This window comes from Salmo salar, chromosome 04, assembly GCF_965601325.2.
Source record: "Salmo salar chromosome 04, fSalSal1, whole genome shotgun sequence".
NCBI lineage: Eukaryota > Metazoa > Chordata > Actinopteri > Salmoniformes > Salmonidae > Salmo > Salmo salar.
In genome coordinates, this window is record NC_138294.1 from 39,192,519 (window position 1) to 39,208,870 (window position 16,352).

At 42.2% G+C, this 16,352-nt stretch overlaps 1 protein-coding gene across 1 annotated transcript in view; it reads right to left on the reverse strand.

Moving 5' to 3' along the window:
- LOC106602856 (uncharacterized) overlaps positions 1-15,990 on the reverse strand; it is a 35,295-nt gene extending 19,305 nt beyond the window's left edge. Inside the window, exons 1-11 of the mRNA XM_014195791.3 lie at positions 15,857-15,990; positions 13,985-14,579; positions 12,440-13,567; positions 12,235-12,286; positions 12,026-12,090; positions 11,271-11,443; positions 11,041-11,124; positions 9,189-9,349; positions 8,682-8,834; positions 3,623-3,752; positions 2,500-2,574 (exon numbers count right to left, since the gene is read on the reverse strand). Coding sequence (XP_014051266.1) covers positions 2,500-2,574; positions 3,623-3,752; positions 8,682-8,834; positions 9,189-9,349; positions 11,041-11,124; positions 11,271-11,443; positions 12,026-12,090; positions 12,235-12,286; positions 12,440-13,567; positions 13,985-14,579; positions 15,857-15,865 — 2,625 coding nt within the window. The 5' untranslated portion in view covers positions 15,866-15,990. The remainder of the gene's footprint in view (positions 1-2,499; positions 2,575-3,622; positions 3,753-8,681; positions 8,835-9,188; positions 9,350-11,040; positions 11,125-11,270; positions 11,444-12,025; positions 12,091-12,234; positions 12,287-12,439; positions 13,568-13,984; positions 14,580-15,856) is intronic.
- Positions 15,991-16,352: the final 362 nt, after the last annotated feature.

Genomic DNA, 16,352 nt, shown 5'->3' on the forward strand with positions numbered 1-16,352 from the left:
TTTCCTAATGGATTTCAAATCTTTTCAACAGGCCTACTTATTTTCAATGGCACATTGTTCATAGTGTATGTCTAATATTTTCTACTGCTTGCATGTCTAAAGTGACCAATACGTACTGTTAGGTTCTAATTATCAGAGTAAATAACTCAATGGACACTATGAAAGCTTAACCAAGTTTAATTCTTCCCAAAAGGGTCGATACAGCTGCATTAGACAAAACATGTTTCCACCACCACAAGTATATATACTCCAATTTAGGCACTCCTCCTTCTCTCCAATCCTTACATATTTTATGGTTCAACAGGAAGACGAAGTGATTGGGTAATAAACCATTGTTTCTCCCTTAAGGGGATCTGACCTGACCTCAACCCCGTTGATGCCTAATCCAAAAATCTCCACCCATATCCCCTATAGCAATCCTGTGACTTCATCCTGTCAACCCAGCACATTCCAAAGCCATCTGGCTCCTACAGATAACCATTAACTTCTGATGTAATGTTCCAAGTTTAACCCAGAATCCAACGGTACACTATATATACAGAAGTATGTGGACACCCCAAATTAGTGGATTCGGCTATTTCAGCCACACCCGTTGCTGACAGGTGTATAAAATTGAGCACACAACCATGTGATCTCCATAGACAAACATTGACAGTAGAATTGCCTTACTCAAGAGCTCAGTGACTTTCAACATGGCAACGTCATAGGATGCCACCTTTCCAACAAGTCAGTTCATAAAATGTCTTCCCTGTTAGAGCTGCCCCGGACATCTCTTCATTCAAACACTCAACCATGGACACTTAGTGTCAGTTGTGGCTGCTTCGTGTGATGTATTGTTGTCTCTGCCTTCTTGCCTCTGTGCTGTTGTGTGTGCCCAATGATGTTTGTACTATGTTTTGTGCTGCTACCATGTTGTTGCTACCATGTTGTTGTCATGTTGTGTTGCTAGCATGCTGTGTTGTCATGTGTTGCTGCATGCTATGTTGTTTCTCTTTATGTAGTGTTTTGGTGTCTCTTGTCGTGATGTGTGTTTTGTCCTATATTTTTTTTATCCCAGCCCCTGTCCACGCAGGAGGCCTTGTGGTAGGCTGTCATTGTAAATAAGAATTTATTCTTAACTGACTTGCCTAGTTAAATAAAGTTTTAAAAAAATGTTTTTAAATAAATGCTGTTATTGTGAAGTGGAAACGTCCAGGAGCAACAACAGCTCAGCAGCGAAGTGGTAGGCCACACAAGCTCACAGAAAGGGACTGCCGAGTGCTGAAGCGTGTCTGTCCTCGGTTGCAACACTCACTACTGAGTTCCAAACTGCCTCTGGAAGCAACGTCAGCACAATAAGTGTTTGTTGGGAGCTTCATGAAATGGGTCTCCATAGCCAAACAGCCACACACAAGTCTAAGATCGCAATGCCAAGTGTCGGCTGGAGTGGTGTAAAGCTTACCGCCATTGTACTCTGGAGCAGTGGAAACGCGTTCTCTTGAGTGATGAATCACTCTTCACCATCCGACAGACCAATCTGAGTTTGGTGGATGCCAGGAGATCGCCAGCTGCCCCAATGTATACTTTCAACTGTATACTGTAGTTTAATGGAGAGGAACAATGGTCTGGGGATGTTTTTCATGGTTTGGGCTAAGCCACTAAGTTCCAGTAAAGGGACATTTTAACACTACAGCACGCACACAATGACATTCGAGATGATTCTGTGCTTCTAACTTTGTGGCAACAGTTTGGAGAAGTCCCTTTCCTATTTCAGCATTACAATGCCACTGTGCATAAAGCGAGGTCCATGCAGAAATGGTGTGTCGAGATCGGTGTGGAAGAACTTGACTGGCCTGCACAGAGCCCTGACCTCATCCCCATCGAATACCTTTGGGATAAATTGGAACGCCGTCTGCGAGCCAGGTCTAATCGCCCAACATCAGTGCTCACCCTCACTAACACTCTTGTGGCTGAATGGAAGTCCCTGCTGCTGTCACGCCCTGACCTGAGAGAGACGGTTTATTTCTCAATTTTGTTAGGTCAGGGTGTGGGGTGGGCATTCTATGTTTTGTATTTCTTTGTTTTGGGCCGAGTATGGTTCCTAATCAGAGGCAGCTGTCTATCGTTGTCTCTGATTAGGAACCATACTTAGGCAGCCTTTTCCCACCTGTGTTTGTGGGTAGTTGTTTTCTGTTTTGTGTTTCTGCACCTGACAGAAGTGTGCGCTTTCGTTTTCCATTGTTTACTATTTTGTTTAAGTGTTCTGAGTTAAAATAAATAATATCATGAACACGTGGCACGCTGCATCTTGGTCCCCTCTCTCTGACGATTGTTACAGCAGCAATGTTCCAACACCTGTTGGAAAGCCTTCCCAGAGGAGTGGAGTCTGTTATGGCAGTAAAGGGGGGACTAGTTCCATATTAATGCCCATGATTTTGGAATGAGATGTTCGACGAGCAGCTGTCCACATACCTTTGGTCATATAGTGTATCAAATTGGGGTGGATGGAATAGGTGTTACCTCAGACACTGAGGTCAGGGCTCTAGAGGCAGTGTTCTCCTCCCTAGTGCCCTCTTTAGTCCTCTTCAGGATGTTCTGTGTGGAAAAGCAGACTTAGGCTGTGTCCCAATTGCACCCTATTCCCTATATAGTGAAGTACTTTTGACCAGGACCAATAGGGTTCTGGTCAAAAGTAGTGCACTGTATAGAATAGGGTGCCATTTGGGATGCACCGTACATTAAAGTGAGTGCATACATTTTTTGCATTGCTATGTAATTTGACCTGGAGATGGTGCCAGCCGCTGTTACTGACCAGGGCCCGATGCATCTTTCTTACAATGGCCGAAGATGTACCATGCGTTTCCCAAAACGCCACGCAGAGAGAACATTCTCTAAGTGCATCGTTGAGGCATTTGTCGATACTGATAGGATCGAAAGAAAGACAGCGCTGCTCTCGAAACAGTTTTATCCATTGAAATCTTACCCTAGCATTAAAATTATTCCACAATACTGACGATGCTTACCCTGTAATAATGCACTAAATCAAGTTTTGGCACATCATTGAGCACATGTTATTACACATCATGAAATATATTGAGGTAAAATTGCAGACAGTAATAGAACTCAATGAAATGAACATGAAATTGATTTCAATATGATTGTAATATATTGGTCTACGTAGCCTAAAGGCCTACAGTATTCAACACTGCAGTCATCTCGGTTTTCATCCTTCACTTTTTTTGTAACAATTGCAAATACATTTGCAACTTTGTATTTGTAGTCAACTTTGTTCAGAAGTTATCGGTGGTCACAGAGAGACAGATAAACATCTTGATTCTATGTTTAGTAGCCTGTGTATAAAGGGATGTAACACATACAAGGGCAAATTACGCACTTAGCTGTTCTATGAGTGGCTTAGGCAGTCGTTAAGTAACGAGCATTTTCAAGTGTAGCTTCAGCAACAATGGTTTTGGGAGATTTAACGATTATCCTACGAAAGTTCTAACAATTAACTTAGCCTTAAGATGCTTTTGGGAAATCGGACACTGGATGTTGATGCATGTGATGGAATTACAACTATCTAATTGATTCTAATTATAATTACATTATGATGATTCTGGGTTGGAGAGATGCAGCCACTGACCTGTACAAGGATCTTGATGCGTGTGATCCTCTGGAAAGGAAGGAGCAGAAAGGAGGAGAAGGGAAGACGACGACATAGGGGAGACTCCTCCAGCCTCCGCATCACCAATGCAAACGGGTTGTTGGTCTGCCTGCAAAGTGGATTGGTGGGTTAACGAATAGTGATGGCAAGGTCGGCTCTTTTTACTGACTCTGATCTTTCCGACTGAATCTTTCGACTGATTTTGTTCATTTGAGTCCGTAAAGGACGATTTATGATTTATTGGCCAATGCAGAAACCGGATAGACCATGCAGAGCATTTACCGCATTGCCTTGCCCCCCCCCCCAAAAAATGAACAATGAGGAGGGCTCCGTATAGCTCTGCATTGACATGATTGGTTGACGGTAGGTGGGGTTGGTAAGATCTATATAAACACAAACTCACTTCCTTGACAACTTCCTTCACAACAGCTCTGCTCCGCAAAGCACAAGAAGTATGAATGCCCTGACTTCTGCAGAGGCCGCATCGCAGAAAATGCTGTATGGCCAATGCAGATTCCAGAAAGACCACAAATTGGCTTTACTACCCAGAGCACGCAGGACCCCCTACTGGCGAACGATGAACTAAAAACAAAATAATCATGATTCTACAAGCCTCTCGTTCACAATAGGTGGCTTATTGGAGCTGTCATCTATGACTGAAACTTATAAAACCGTGCTTCAAACAATGTACATTTGGGATTGCTAGGCATACAAATAAGATCATTTATTGACACCTTTTAAATTAGGTCTAGTTGCTGCCACAACCAGACTAGATTGTGAATGACTTGGCGGAATGCAATTGCTTGACTGCCACGAAGGAGATTTGCCCAATAGCCTAGCTATCATTCGCGAACTGCAGCAGCCCCCGAAATTATTCTCCTTGAGTTTGAGAGTTGAGCAGAGGCAGACTGTGTATGTTTTGGATCTACAAAGCTGTGTCCATCGATAATGTTCAATAATCAATTGATTGCATTCATTCTTACACCATGCGATCTCACAATGATCACGGACATACTTTTTTGTGGTGGGAGTGGTCGAGTGGGGATTTTTTTCTCTGCAATCTTTTTTTCAGAGGGTGGGTAATGGGTTGTTGTTTTTTTGTGGGTACTTGTAGGTGGAATGTCTTGTCACTGTGTCTACCTCAGGGTTTGTGTGGGGACTTGGGGAAGGGATAGGACCTTATTTAATTAAATTGCTGTTGTGTCTTTAAATATGTTTTATGAATCATTTCACACCGCTGTCTTGGAATGTAGATGGTTTAAATATGCCTCGCAAGCGGGCTAGCAGCTTAGATTTATTAGTAAGAAGGAAAAATGTTACAAAAATATGTGAATTGACTCGGCAACAAGCAATATCAAGTGATATCCTCGTACAACAAAAAAACAAGAGGGGCAATGATAGTAGCAAAGTGAAATTTACAATTCATTAACTTGGGTAATGACTCTGAGGGTATAATAACTTTTATCTAAACTACAATATATGCATACGATTGCTCTGGTGTCAGTCTGTGCACCAAACACATTTGAGAAAAACTTTCATGGCTCATTAACAAATATTTTGCAACAATTGTATGATTTCAGACTGATTATTGGTGGTGATTTTAATGCTGTATGGGATCATGTGCGTAATAGAACTGGACCAACAGAGGTGAGAGACCAATGACTATCAACTATGGCGCTATGGTGCTAGGCTGATGAAATCGCAATTATTGACCTCTGGCTCTCAATCCTACAGCCAGAGATTTCTATTTTTATTAATTGAGACACCCCAAGAATAAAATATATTTCTTCTTCTAAAGATCTGTTTGATAACATTCAAAATGATGGAATATTACCCACTGCTTTATCTGCACAAGGGTATTTTATGCAAAGCCTCTCTTGGTGAAATCCTCAGCTCATGTCTCAGATGGAAGAGCAATTATCTGAATTCATTGATATAAACAATGACTGTTCAGGGTCCTCGAATACTGTGGGATGTGGTCAAAGGTTTTATTAGCTCATACTCTACCTTATATTAATCTAATTTAAACAATGAAAAATTACTGATTTGGAATTTAAATTATCACCACTAGAAACAAAAATGCACTCTGACATCTCCACAAGCTATTCTTGATCAGTAGACTATCAGAAAATAACTTAATTATTCACATAGACACTGGGAAGAATCTCAGTTTCCTAAAACACTTCTATTATTTTCATGGTGTTCACCCAAGCCTTCTGTTAGCCCAGAGACTATGTGCCAACCAAAACTTTAAAAATATAACTTCAAATAAATCAATGGACGGAATCACACACTCGGACCCAGTATTAATAAATTCAACATTCCGGGACTTTATATAGATCTGAGATCCCACATGATAATGATAAACGTATCTCCTTACTCCATGACTTGCAAATGCCACAGCATCACCCTGATACTCATTCCTGCAACACTAGAGGCACTTGTTACTCCCTATTACTCTGATTCGAGCTAAAAAAAAAAAACTATCCAAACAATGAATACCAGGAAATCAGAGTTATTTGTGTCTTTTTAGGTCAACTACTTCTAGACATTATTCATTATTTCAGTAATAGGGGCTCCTTCAATAGAGACGTGATCACTGCTATAATTTCACTTGCTCTATATTTTTTATGGGTCTATAAATACTGATACTCCATCACCTACGTATATTTTCATTAGATGCAGAAAAAGTGGCTATAATGGGAATTGTTATGGCTCGTCCTACGACGTATGGGAATTGGTGAACAATTCATATCCATGATCCAAGTCCTTTATACCAATCCCACTGCCATGGTACCAACTGGCAAAATACGGTCATCCCACTTCAACATAGGCAGATCTTGTTGCCAAGGTTGCCAGAGTCCTTTGGTATTTGCTTTATCCCTAGAACCGCTTGCGCAAGTGGTCCGACAGTCACAATATTATGATCCCATTACTGTACTTGGCACAGACCACCACATACTGTATCTCTGTATGCAGGTGATAAACTGCTCTATGTTGGCAATGCACCTCAGTCATTACCTAAACTTTTCAGCGTTTTTAATAACTACAGCTTTATATCTGTATATAAAAACTGGACAAAATCAACTCTATTACCCCTGAACTAGGCAATGTGTAATTCACAGCTGCCTCTAAACATTCCCAGAGTCCAGCATTTCCGCAAACTGGAAATAGAAATCTATCCTTCTTTCTAATCAATAGTCAAAAACAACTTCAATAGAAGAAGCATATAGTCTGATGTGGAAAGATGGGAGCAAATCCCAAACTCATTCCAGGCTCAAGACTCGATAATTAAAATGAATATACTGCCAAGAATCAACTTTTATAATTCCATGATCCCTCTTTCACCACCATTAGTATATTGGGATAGGCTACATTCATTGCTTGCCAAATTCATTTGGAAGAGGAACTCCCTCATATTAAATTCTCTGTGGGAAAGTGGGAAAAATGTGCAGGTGACCAAAACCGGTGGCCAAATCTTATTTTTCATGGCTAAATCCATGAATACAGAGGGCGTATCCCGGCGCCCCCTGGAGGACAATCTAGTTGCCCCTCACAGACTCCAAGACATAACCCATTCTGATATCCCACTCAAACACTGCAAACTCAAATTTGGCACTAACGTTTCACACCTTATTTCAGTCTGGCACCTGTTTGGAAAACATATCTTTTTTCCTCAATGGTCTCAGACATTAGTAAAGGCTACTGTTTCCGTGCATTACAAGACCTCCAGAAACATTTTAACCTACCTGGCACTTCCTTTTTCTATTACTTACAGCTCCATTCTGCTTTGCATGCCTATGGGGGAAAGAATGCTCTATATATCCAACTCACAAATTGTTTATTCAGTACACAGGGATTTATTTCGAAATTACGTTGTCTGTTAATTAAAATTACCCACAAAGCAATTCCTTCCCATGCTTCTTGGAAGAAAGACCAATCCATGCGTACTACTGTAATCAATTGGACTAGAGCGTGATCCAATATATAAATTGCTTCAAGAATCCCCGATCATCAAACAAAACATTACAATTTTGCCCATAGAATTTACTGCACAACAATCCCCAAATTGCTCACAAATTGCTCACTCCTGGCAATTTTTTTCATTTCTGGAGATGTGTTTCATCCTGTTTCTCTGACATAATGGGGAGAAATGTACCATGTTCACCATCTATTTTACTGTTAAATGATGACACTACTTTGGACCTGTCTCTCAAGCAGCGACATATTTGTCTGGCTGGATTAACAGCAGCCAAAAAATGATAGCCTCAAGTTGGTGGGCTCCTACTTTTTTCAAACAGACATCAGTGGCTGCTGTCATTCAAAGACATTATAAACATGGAAATATCTGTAGCACATATGCATGAGGCTAGTGAAAGAAACATAACAGCTCTTTCATCAGCATATGACTCAGTAAGATTGCTAGTATGAACTACTAATCTACTACTATTAGTTAGGGAAGTCCTGTGAGTGGGGGAGACATGTTTGTCTTGTTCTTGTTCCATCTGTTTATTTGTCCATGTGTACTTGTTTTACCAATAACAATAAAAACATTTGATGACAAAAAAAAACAAAAAATATGCTGGAGTACAGAGCTAAATGTGAAAATGTTACTTCACTGTCCAAATAAGAGGGAAGCTATAATTTAAAACGTGGCTCTATGCTCCAGCATTTTGGATTGGAGATCAAATGTTTTGTATGAGGTGACAAAAGGTCACCTTTTATTTGAGGGTATTTTCAAACATATGTTTTACCACTTAGAAATGTATCTAGCCCCTGAAGAAGTCATAAGTATTTGGACAAATTCTCTTATAGTATATTTAGTCCTTATATTTCTTGCATGCAATGACTACATCAAGCTTGTGACTCTACAAACTTGTTGGATGCATTTGCAGTTTGTTTTGGTTGTGTTTTGGGTTATGTTTTGCCCAATAGTCTTAAGATAAATAAATATATATATTTATTTCAAAACTCAGAAGCACACAATCCATAAGTACATGGGCCTTATAAGGTGTTATGGGTGAACTTATTTACTCACACGAGGGAGCTGTAGGCCCTCTCCTGGTAACCCTGGTTACGGATGTAATCAATGTAGACTGAGAAGTCGTTCAGGGCGTATTGGTGGATGATGTCACACACATCAGTTATCAGAATGTTTTCATCGATCCTATTCAGAAGATCCTTCAAGAACCTGTGAGAAGAATTTGAGAGTGAGGGATGTTTCAACTTACGTAGGTTGGACCTCTCTTTCTTTACAGTCCCCTGTATCATCCCTTCACCATTCCCTCTCACTCCATCCCCCTCTCTCTCCAAACCCTCTCCCCATCCCCTCTCTTTCCATCCACTCTCCTTCTATCCCCTCTCCCTCTATCCCCTCTCTCTCCATCTCCTCCCCCAATCCACTCTCTATCCACACCATCTCTTTCATCCCCTCTCCTTCCATCACCTTTCCCTCCACCCCCTCTCCCTCCATCCCCTCTCTCTCCTTCCCTCCCTCCTTCCATCCACTCTTCCTCCATCTGTCTGTTTTCCAGACAACATTTACCTCTGGCTGACATCATACACATGGAGTATGTTGGAGAAGAGGGTCTTCTTGTCATGGATCACCAGTGTGTCGTCAAGGTCCCGACACATTAGGAAGTGATCAGTGAGAACGTTCAGTGAGTGGAGGTACGAGGCTTCTGATGTCAATACTTCAAACATGCTCTGATAGAAAAAACATTAGTGAAATATTGTTGAACTGTTAACCTGTTAGGGCTAGGGGGCAGTATTGACACGGCTGGATAAAAAAACATACCCGATTTAATCTGGTTACCACTCCTACCCAGTAACTAGAATATGCATATACTTATTACATATGGATAGAAAACACCCTAAATTTTCTAAAACTGTTTGAATGGTGTCTGTGAGTATAACAGAACTCATTTGGCAGGCAAAACCCTGAGACATTTTCTGACAGGAAGTGGATACCTGATGTGTTGTATTACCTTTAAACCTATCCCATTGAAAAACACAGGGGCTGAGGAATATTTTGGCACTTCCTATTGCTTCCACTAGATGTCACCAGCCTTTACAAAGTGTTTTGAGTCTTCTGGAGGGAGATCTGACCGAACAAGAGCCATGGAACGATGATGGCCCATTAGACACCTGGCGCGCGAGTTCATGTTGGGTACCCTCGTTCCAATACGTTATAAAAGAGTATGCATTCGTCCACCTTGAATATTATTCATGTTCTGGTTAAAAAAGGCCCTAATGATTTATGCTATACAACGTTTGACATGTTTGAACGAACGTAAATATATTTTTTCCCCTCGTTCATGACGAGAAGTCCGGCTGGCTTAGATCATGTGCTAACAAGACGGAGATTTTTGGACATAAATGATGAGCTTTTTTGAACAAAACTACATTCGTTATGGACCTGTGATACCTGGAAGTGACATCTGATGAAGAGAATCAAAGGTAATGGATTATTTACATAGTATTTTAGATCTCCCCAACATGACGTCTAGTCTGTATCGCAACGCGTATTTTTCTGGGCGCAGTGCTCAGATTATTGCAAAGTGTGATTTCCCAGTAAGGTTATTTTTAAATCTGGCAAGTTGATTGCGTTCAAGAGATGTAAATCTATAATTCTTTAAATGACAATATAATATTTTACCAATGTTTTCTAATTTTAATTATTTAATTAGTGGTGCTGACTTGACTGCCGGTTATTGGAGGGAAACGATTTCCTCAACATCAATGCCATAGTAAAACCCTGTTTTTGGATATAAATATGAACTTGATAGAACTAAAAATGCATGCATTGTCTAACATAATGTCCTAGGAGTGTCATCTGATGGAGATTGTAAAAGGTTAGTGCATCATTTTAGCTGGTTTTATGGTTTTGGTGACCCTGTCTTTGAATTGACAAAACATTACACACAACTCTTGTAAATGTACTGTCCTAACATACTCTAAATTTATGCTTTCGCCGTAAAACCTTTTTGAAATCGTAAAACGTGGTTAGATTAAGGAGATGTTTATCTTTCAAAGGGTGTAAAATAGTTGTATGTTTGAAAAATTTGAATTTTGACATTTATTTGGATTCAAATTTGCCGCTCTTGAAATGCACCTGCTGTTGATGGAGTGCACCACGGGTGGCACGCTAGCGTCCCACCTAGCCCATAGAGGTTAAGAAAATGTTTCACATAGGAATGTGGTACGATAAAGGACTGGTATAATGTAACTGACAATATAACTGACTCCTCTCTCCCCTCCCCCTCCTTTCCTCACCCCGTCCTCCCATCCCCACATATCCACCCTTCTTCTTTCCCTTCCCTTCCCTCCTTCTCCTTCCCTCCCTCCTCCCCCTGCCCTTCCCTTCCCTCTCGCCTCCCCTCCGCCCCTCCTCTCACCTCCTGTCTCTGCAGCTCCTCTGGACTGAGTCTCTCCAGGATCCCACTGTCTCTGACCACAGGTAGCTCCTGCCACAGTGTGACCTCCGCGGAGTACAAAAAAATAAATCATATTCGAGTGCTGGCCTTTTTCATTATTATGTGATACATTTTTGGTTCAAAACACCCTTTTTGCTTGTTTACAGAAGAGGATTTAGAGTTGAGCACTCTCATTCTTTACTGAGACTGACCTCTGCGGGGCCATTCCTGGCCCTGGAGGACTGACCCTTAGGGGCCCCTAAGGACCCACCGCCCCTCAGCCTCACATGGAGGTCCACGGTGGCCCTGCTGGCACTCCGGCTGATGCTCTGGAGCTGGATTGCCTCCTTGATGGACTTAGCCTGGTAGATCTGGTACAGAGGTTCTGAGAGTGGAGGGGGTTGGCAGTGGTGGGGTGAGGTGAGGTGGGGGAACAATAACGAGGGAGGAGAGGGGGGGAGAGAGAGAGGGCCAGGGAGAGATATTCAGGGTCAGGGAGAGAGAGGAAGAGAGGAGAGGTAAAAAGATACACTGAGTAAACAAAACATTAAGAACACCTGCTCTCTGCATGACATAGACTGACCAGGTCAATTCAGGTGAAAGCTATGATCCCTTATTGATGTCACTTGTTAAATCTGCTTCAATCAGTGTAGATTAAGGGGAGGAGATGGGATAAATAATGATTTTTAAGCCTTGAGACAATTGAGACATGGATTGTGTAGGTGTGTTATTCAGAGGGTGAATGGGCAAGACAAAATATTTAAGTGCCTTTGAACAGGGTACGGTAGTGCCAGGCGCACTGGTTTGTGTCAAGAACTGCAATGCTGCTGGGTTTTTCACGCTCAACAGTTACCCGTGTGTATCAAGAATGGGTGCAAATCAATATGTGTTCCTATTTGGTATACTCAGTGTATATTGTCTCCGTGTTGTAATATCAGAAATAAAACAAAACCGAGAGAGTCTGTACCGTCCAGCCTCAAAGGTCCCCAGTCTGAGGAGATCCTCCTGGGCATATCTGCCTGTTCCTGTGGCCTGTGGAAACACAATGCTGAATGTAAAACATATTTATCAATCTTTTAAACATTTGAGATGATTCATAACATAGATGTAAACACATTTATGGTGTTTGTGTTGTACTGTATGTTGAGAGTTGCCACTATGGCAGCGCAGACTTACTCCTCTACGTCCTCCTCGTCTACAGTCACCCAGTCATCCCTAACATCAGCATCTGGGAGGGAAAGTGGTGATTTCATCTGGTTTCTAATATTTCTCTATTGATTCATTATTGAATTGTGAGCATTTTCCCCATATAAATAGAATTTCTAGATTCATAACCAAATCAACCATAGAATCCATATTTATAAGTTCTTCCTCTACCCACCTGTGGATGAGTGTCGGCTGGGACAGCTAGGGCCACTGGGCTCAGGGTTAGGTGGAAGAGGTTTCATTGGAATCTGAAGTCTGAGTTGAGGAGGGCGGGGCATGATGGGGCAGGGGAGAAAGCGGAGATCATGTAAAACAGGAAGTGGAGGCAGAGGTCGCAGGATTGGCTGATGGGGGTTGCCGTGGGAGATGGAGGGAGGAGTCTGAGGGGAAGGGGCACTCTTCTGGATGTCTGACTTTGAAATTGAGGTTAGTAGGCCAGAGAGAGAGGGAGTGGACATGCTCTGGAGAAGGGTTCCCTGGAGATGATCCTTCGGAGGGGAGGGATGCTGCGTCTTGTGCGTCAGTGGAGGTTTCATCAGGTGTGGGGGTCGGGGTGGGGGTGGGGGTGGATGTGGTTCTTCTCTGTCAGACATGGGCATGGCCTCATATGTAACCTCATCATATGTCTCAGTTTTGTTTTGAGGGGGTCTAGTCTGCTTGGTGTGTGAGCTGTGCTGGTGTGAGCTGTGCTTGGTGTTTGAGCTGTGCTGTTGTGTGCTAAGCTGATATGAGCTGTGCTGTGAGCAGATCATCAGGGCCAGGGAAGATTCTGCGTTGGATGATGTGTTATGTTTTGAAGAGAAGGATCTCTGGCTGTTATTCTCGCTGACCTCGTGAACTCTGACCTCTCTGTGCTCACTGAACACAGCAGCTGTCTCTGTCTGGCACCCTGTCTGACTTTTCCCCCCTCGCTCATCTGCTCTGAAAGATCCCAACATCTCTTCATTCACCTCCTTCCTCTCTCTCTTCTGGTCCTCATTCCCTCGTTTTTCTTTCTCTTCATCCCCTGTCACTTCTATGTAGTCATCTTCCTCCTCTTCCTTCCCCTCCTTAGCCACTCTCTTCTGGTGCTCATTCCCTCGTTTGTCTTTTTCTTCATCCCCTATCACCTCTACATAGTTATCTTCCTCTTCCTCCAGAGGAACCCAGACTAACTTCATGCCAGTTCTCCTCAGGTGACAGATGCACTGGCACTGTGTCATGTTGCCATGGTGACCACTAGGGGTGGCTGCCGAGCCTGTGGTTTGTCTGCTCTCAATGGTAACACACACAGGCGCTTCATCCACCTCACTACCATCGGGAGCTGAAAGACAGTGCGTGATATAGTGTTGTGAGTGTGAAATACACTGTGCTTGTTTGTTCATTTGTTACTTACTTAGTGCAACATTATTATATCAAATAATCCATTCCATGTGAACCTAATCTCGGCACCCAGAACCAAATCTCCTGCTACTCAATTTTTACATTAATGTCACAAGAGACTACTTGGAACATAAAACAGATTCTGTACGTCTGAGACATGATCGTTATTTACTCTTTCTCTTCCTCATAGACATATGGACATGGATATATAGGAACATCAATATACCACAAGGTTTTCTCTGTTCCTTCATGTGCAGCAATGCACCCTTTTTCACGTATTCATTGTCAGAAAATAGTGCTGACTTCTAATCATTTTACAAAGGAACGTTCTGAGGTTAAGAGATGTGACTTGGCTTACCTGATCTGTTTCCTCGTCCATGTCCAGGTGTGAGAATGGTGCACGAATGGTTGTCTGTCTCCTGCCCCAGGGGCACGGCATCACTCTGTGCTGTGGGTTGTGCTGTAGGTTGTGTGTAAGGGCCAGAACGTGGCTTTCTCAATGGTACTGGAGGTGGTATGAGGCTGAGTTCCACAGAAGGGCTCATTATTATAGCATCATAGTCGGCCTGCCGGGCCCTTGTCTGTCCTCTGTTACTGTCTGCCTGTTGTCCTGCCTCTGTCCTTGTCCTTGTCCACCCCACCACCCCACCGTCTCCCTGCTTTTCCCCAGTCACTGTCTCTGCCCCTGCCTTTACCCCTGTTCTTGTCTCTAGTCCTGCCTGCCCCATCACCTCATTCTCCTGGCTGCTGAACTTACGCACAATCCTCTTCACCTTCCCCTCCGGTGGTTGATGTTGTTTCCTCTCCTGGCTCCTCTCCCCTGATGGGGGTTGGTTCTGGTTTGGGTTTGGTCTGTTCTGGTTTCTGGTCTGGAAATGGTTTGGGATGTTTGGCCCCAAGGGTTTGAGGTTAGAAGGCTTTGGGGGAACGACGGATCTGGGTCGAAGTCTTGACTTCATTAACAACAAGAACATTGATAAAACTTTATTATCAAAGCAATTCTTCTTATGACTCACCACTATTTGTTAATTTACACTGAACAAAAATATAAACACAACATGTAAAGTGTTTCATGAGCTGAAATAAAAGATCCCTGACATTTTCCATAGGCACAAAAAGTTTATTTCTCTCAAATTTGGTATATACACAAGTTGAATAAACTGCATGGTGATTACACAGGTGCACTTGTGCTGGGGGCAATAAAAGTCCACTCTAAAATGTACAGTTTTGTCACACAACACAATGTCGCAGATCTCAAGTTGCCAGATAATCTCATGCCATCAGAGCTGTTGCCAGATAATTGAATGGTCATTTCTCTAACATAAGCCACCTCCAAAGTTGTTTTAAAGAACTTGGCAGTACATCCAACCTGCCTCACAACTGCAGACCACATCCGGCTTCTTCAACTACAGGATCGTCTGAGACCAGCCACTCGGACAGCTGATGAAACTGTTGGTTTGCAAAACTAAAGAATCTCTGCACATATCGGCGTTGTGTGGGCGAGCAGTTTGCTGATGTGAACAGAGTGCACCCATGGTGGCAGTGTGGTTATGGTATGGGCAGGCATAAGCTACGGACAACGAACAAAATTGCATTTTATCGATGACAATTTGAATGCACAGAGATACTGAAAAGGAGTGGGACAACAATCCACAGGCCACAATCAACAGCATGATCAACTCTATGCAAAACAGATATGTTGCGCTGCATGAGGCAAATGGTGGTCAAACCAGATACTGACTGGTTTTCTGATCCACGCCCCTACTGTTTTTATGTATCTGTGACCAACAGATGCATATCTGTATTCCTAGTCATGTGAAATCCATAGATTAGGGCCTAATTAATTTATTTCAATTGACTGATTTGCTTATATGAACTGTAACTCAGTAAAATCCTTGAAATTGTTTCAGTTGCTTTTATATTTTTGTTCAGTGCAGCTGAAAAGGGCCTCCGCTATTACTCTCTATTACTCTCCAGATCTTTGAAATGCTACAGCAGCAAGGAAAGTAAGTTAAAGATCACCACAAGGGAGTTGACACAGGAGAACTCAATCACTTTAATAAAATGATCATTCAGCAGACGTGTTTATACAAAGCATCATAAATAACTGTCAACATTAACAGTGACACTTTCAGTATGTGAAGTTGAACCATGAAGTTGAATAGGGTGCCAATTGGGACGCCAGAATGACTTCGATGATAATTAGTAGATATTATTAATATTTACATACCACGATCATGTCTTTTCCTGCCTGCAGTCCTCTGTGAGACTGAGAGTGGTGTGCTGTAGCCTACTTTAATTTTACAGTGGGCCAGATAGGGGGTCACTTCTGCGTTTTGTCTGTAGATTTACCCCGTACTCTCTTAGTCATAGGGGAAGTCCTTAAAGGGGAAGTTCACCCAAAAACACTTCTGGGCCCTTTATAACAGTTGCCTGGTCGTTTGTCAGTTCCCCAAACAGTTTTTAGGGTCATTGCTTGAGTATTTAGATGTACAGTGCATTTGGAAAGTATTCAGACCCCTAGACTTTTTCCACATTTTGTTATGTTACAGCCATATTCTAAAATGTATTCAATATTTTCCCCCTCATCAATATACCTCATAATGACAAAGCAAAAACTGTTTTTTAGATCATTTTAGATCAGTTTAGATAAAAAATAATATATATATATATTACATTTACGTAGGTATTCAGACTCTTTACTCGAGTCTTCTTGGATATGATGC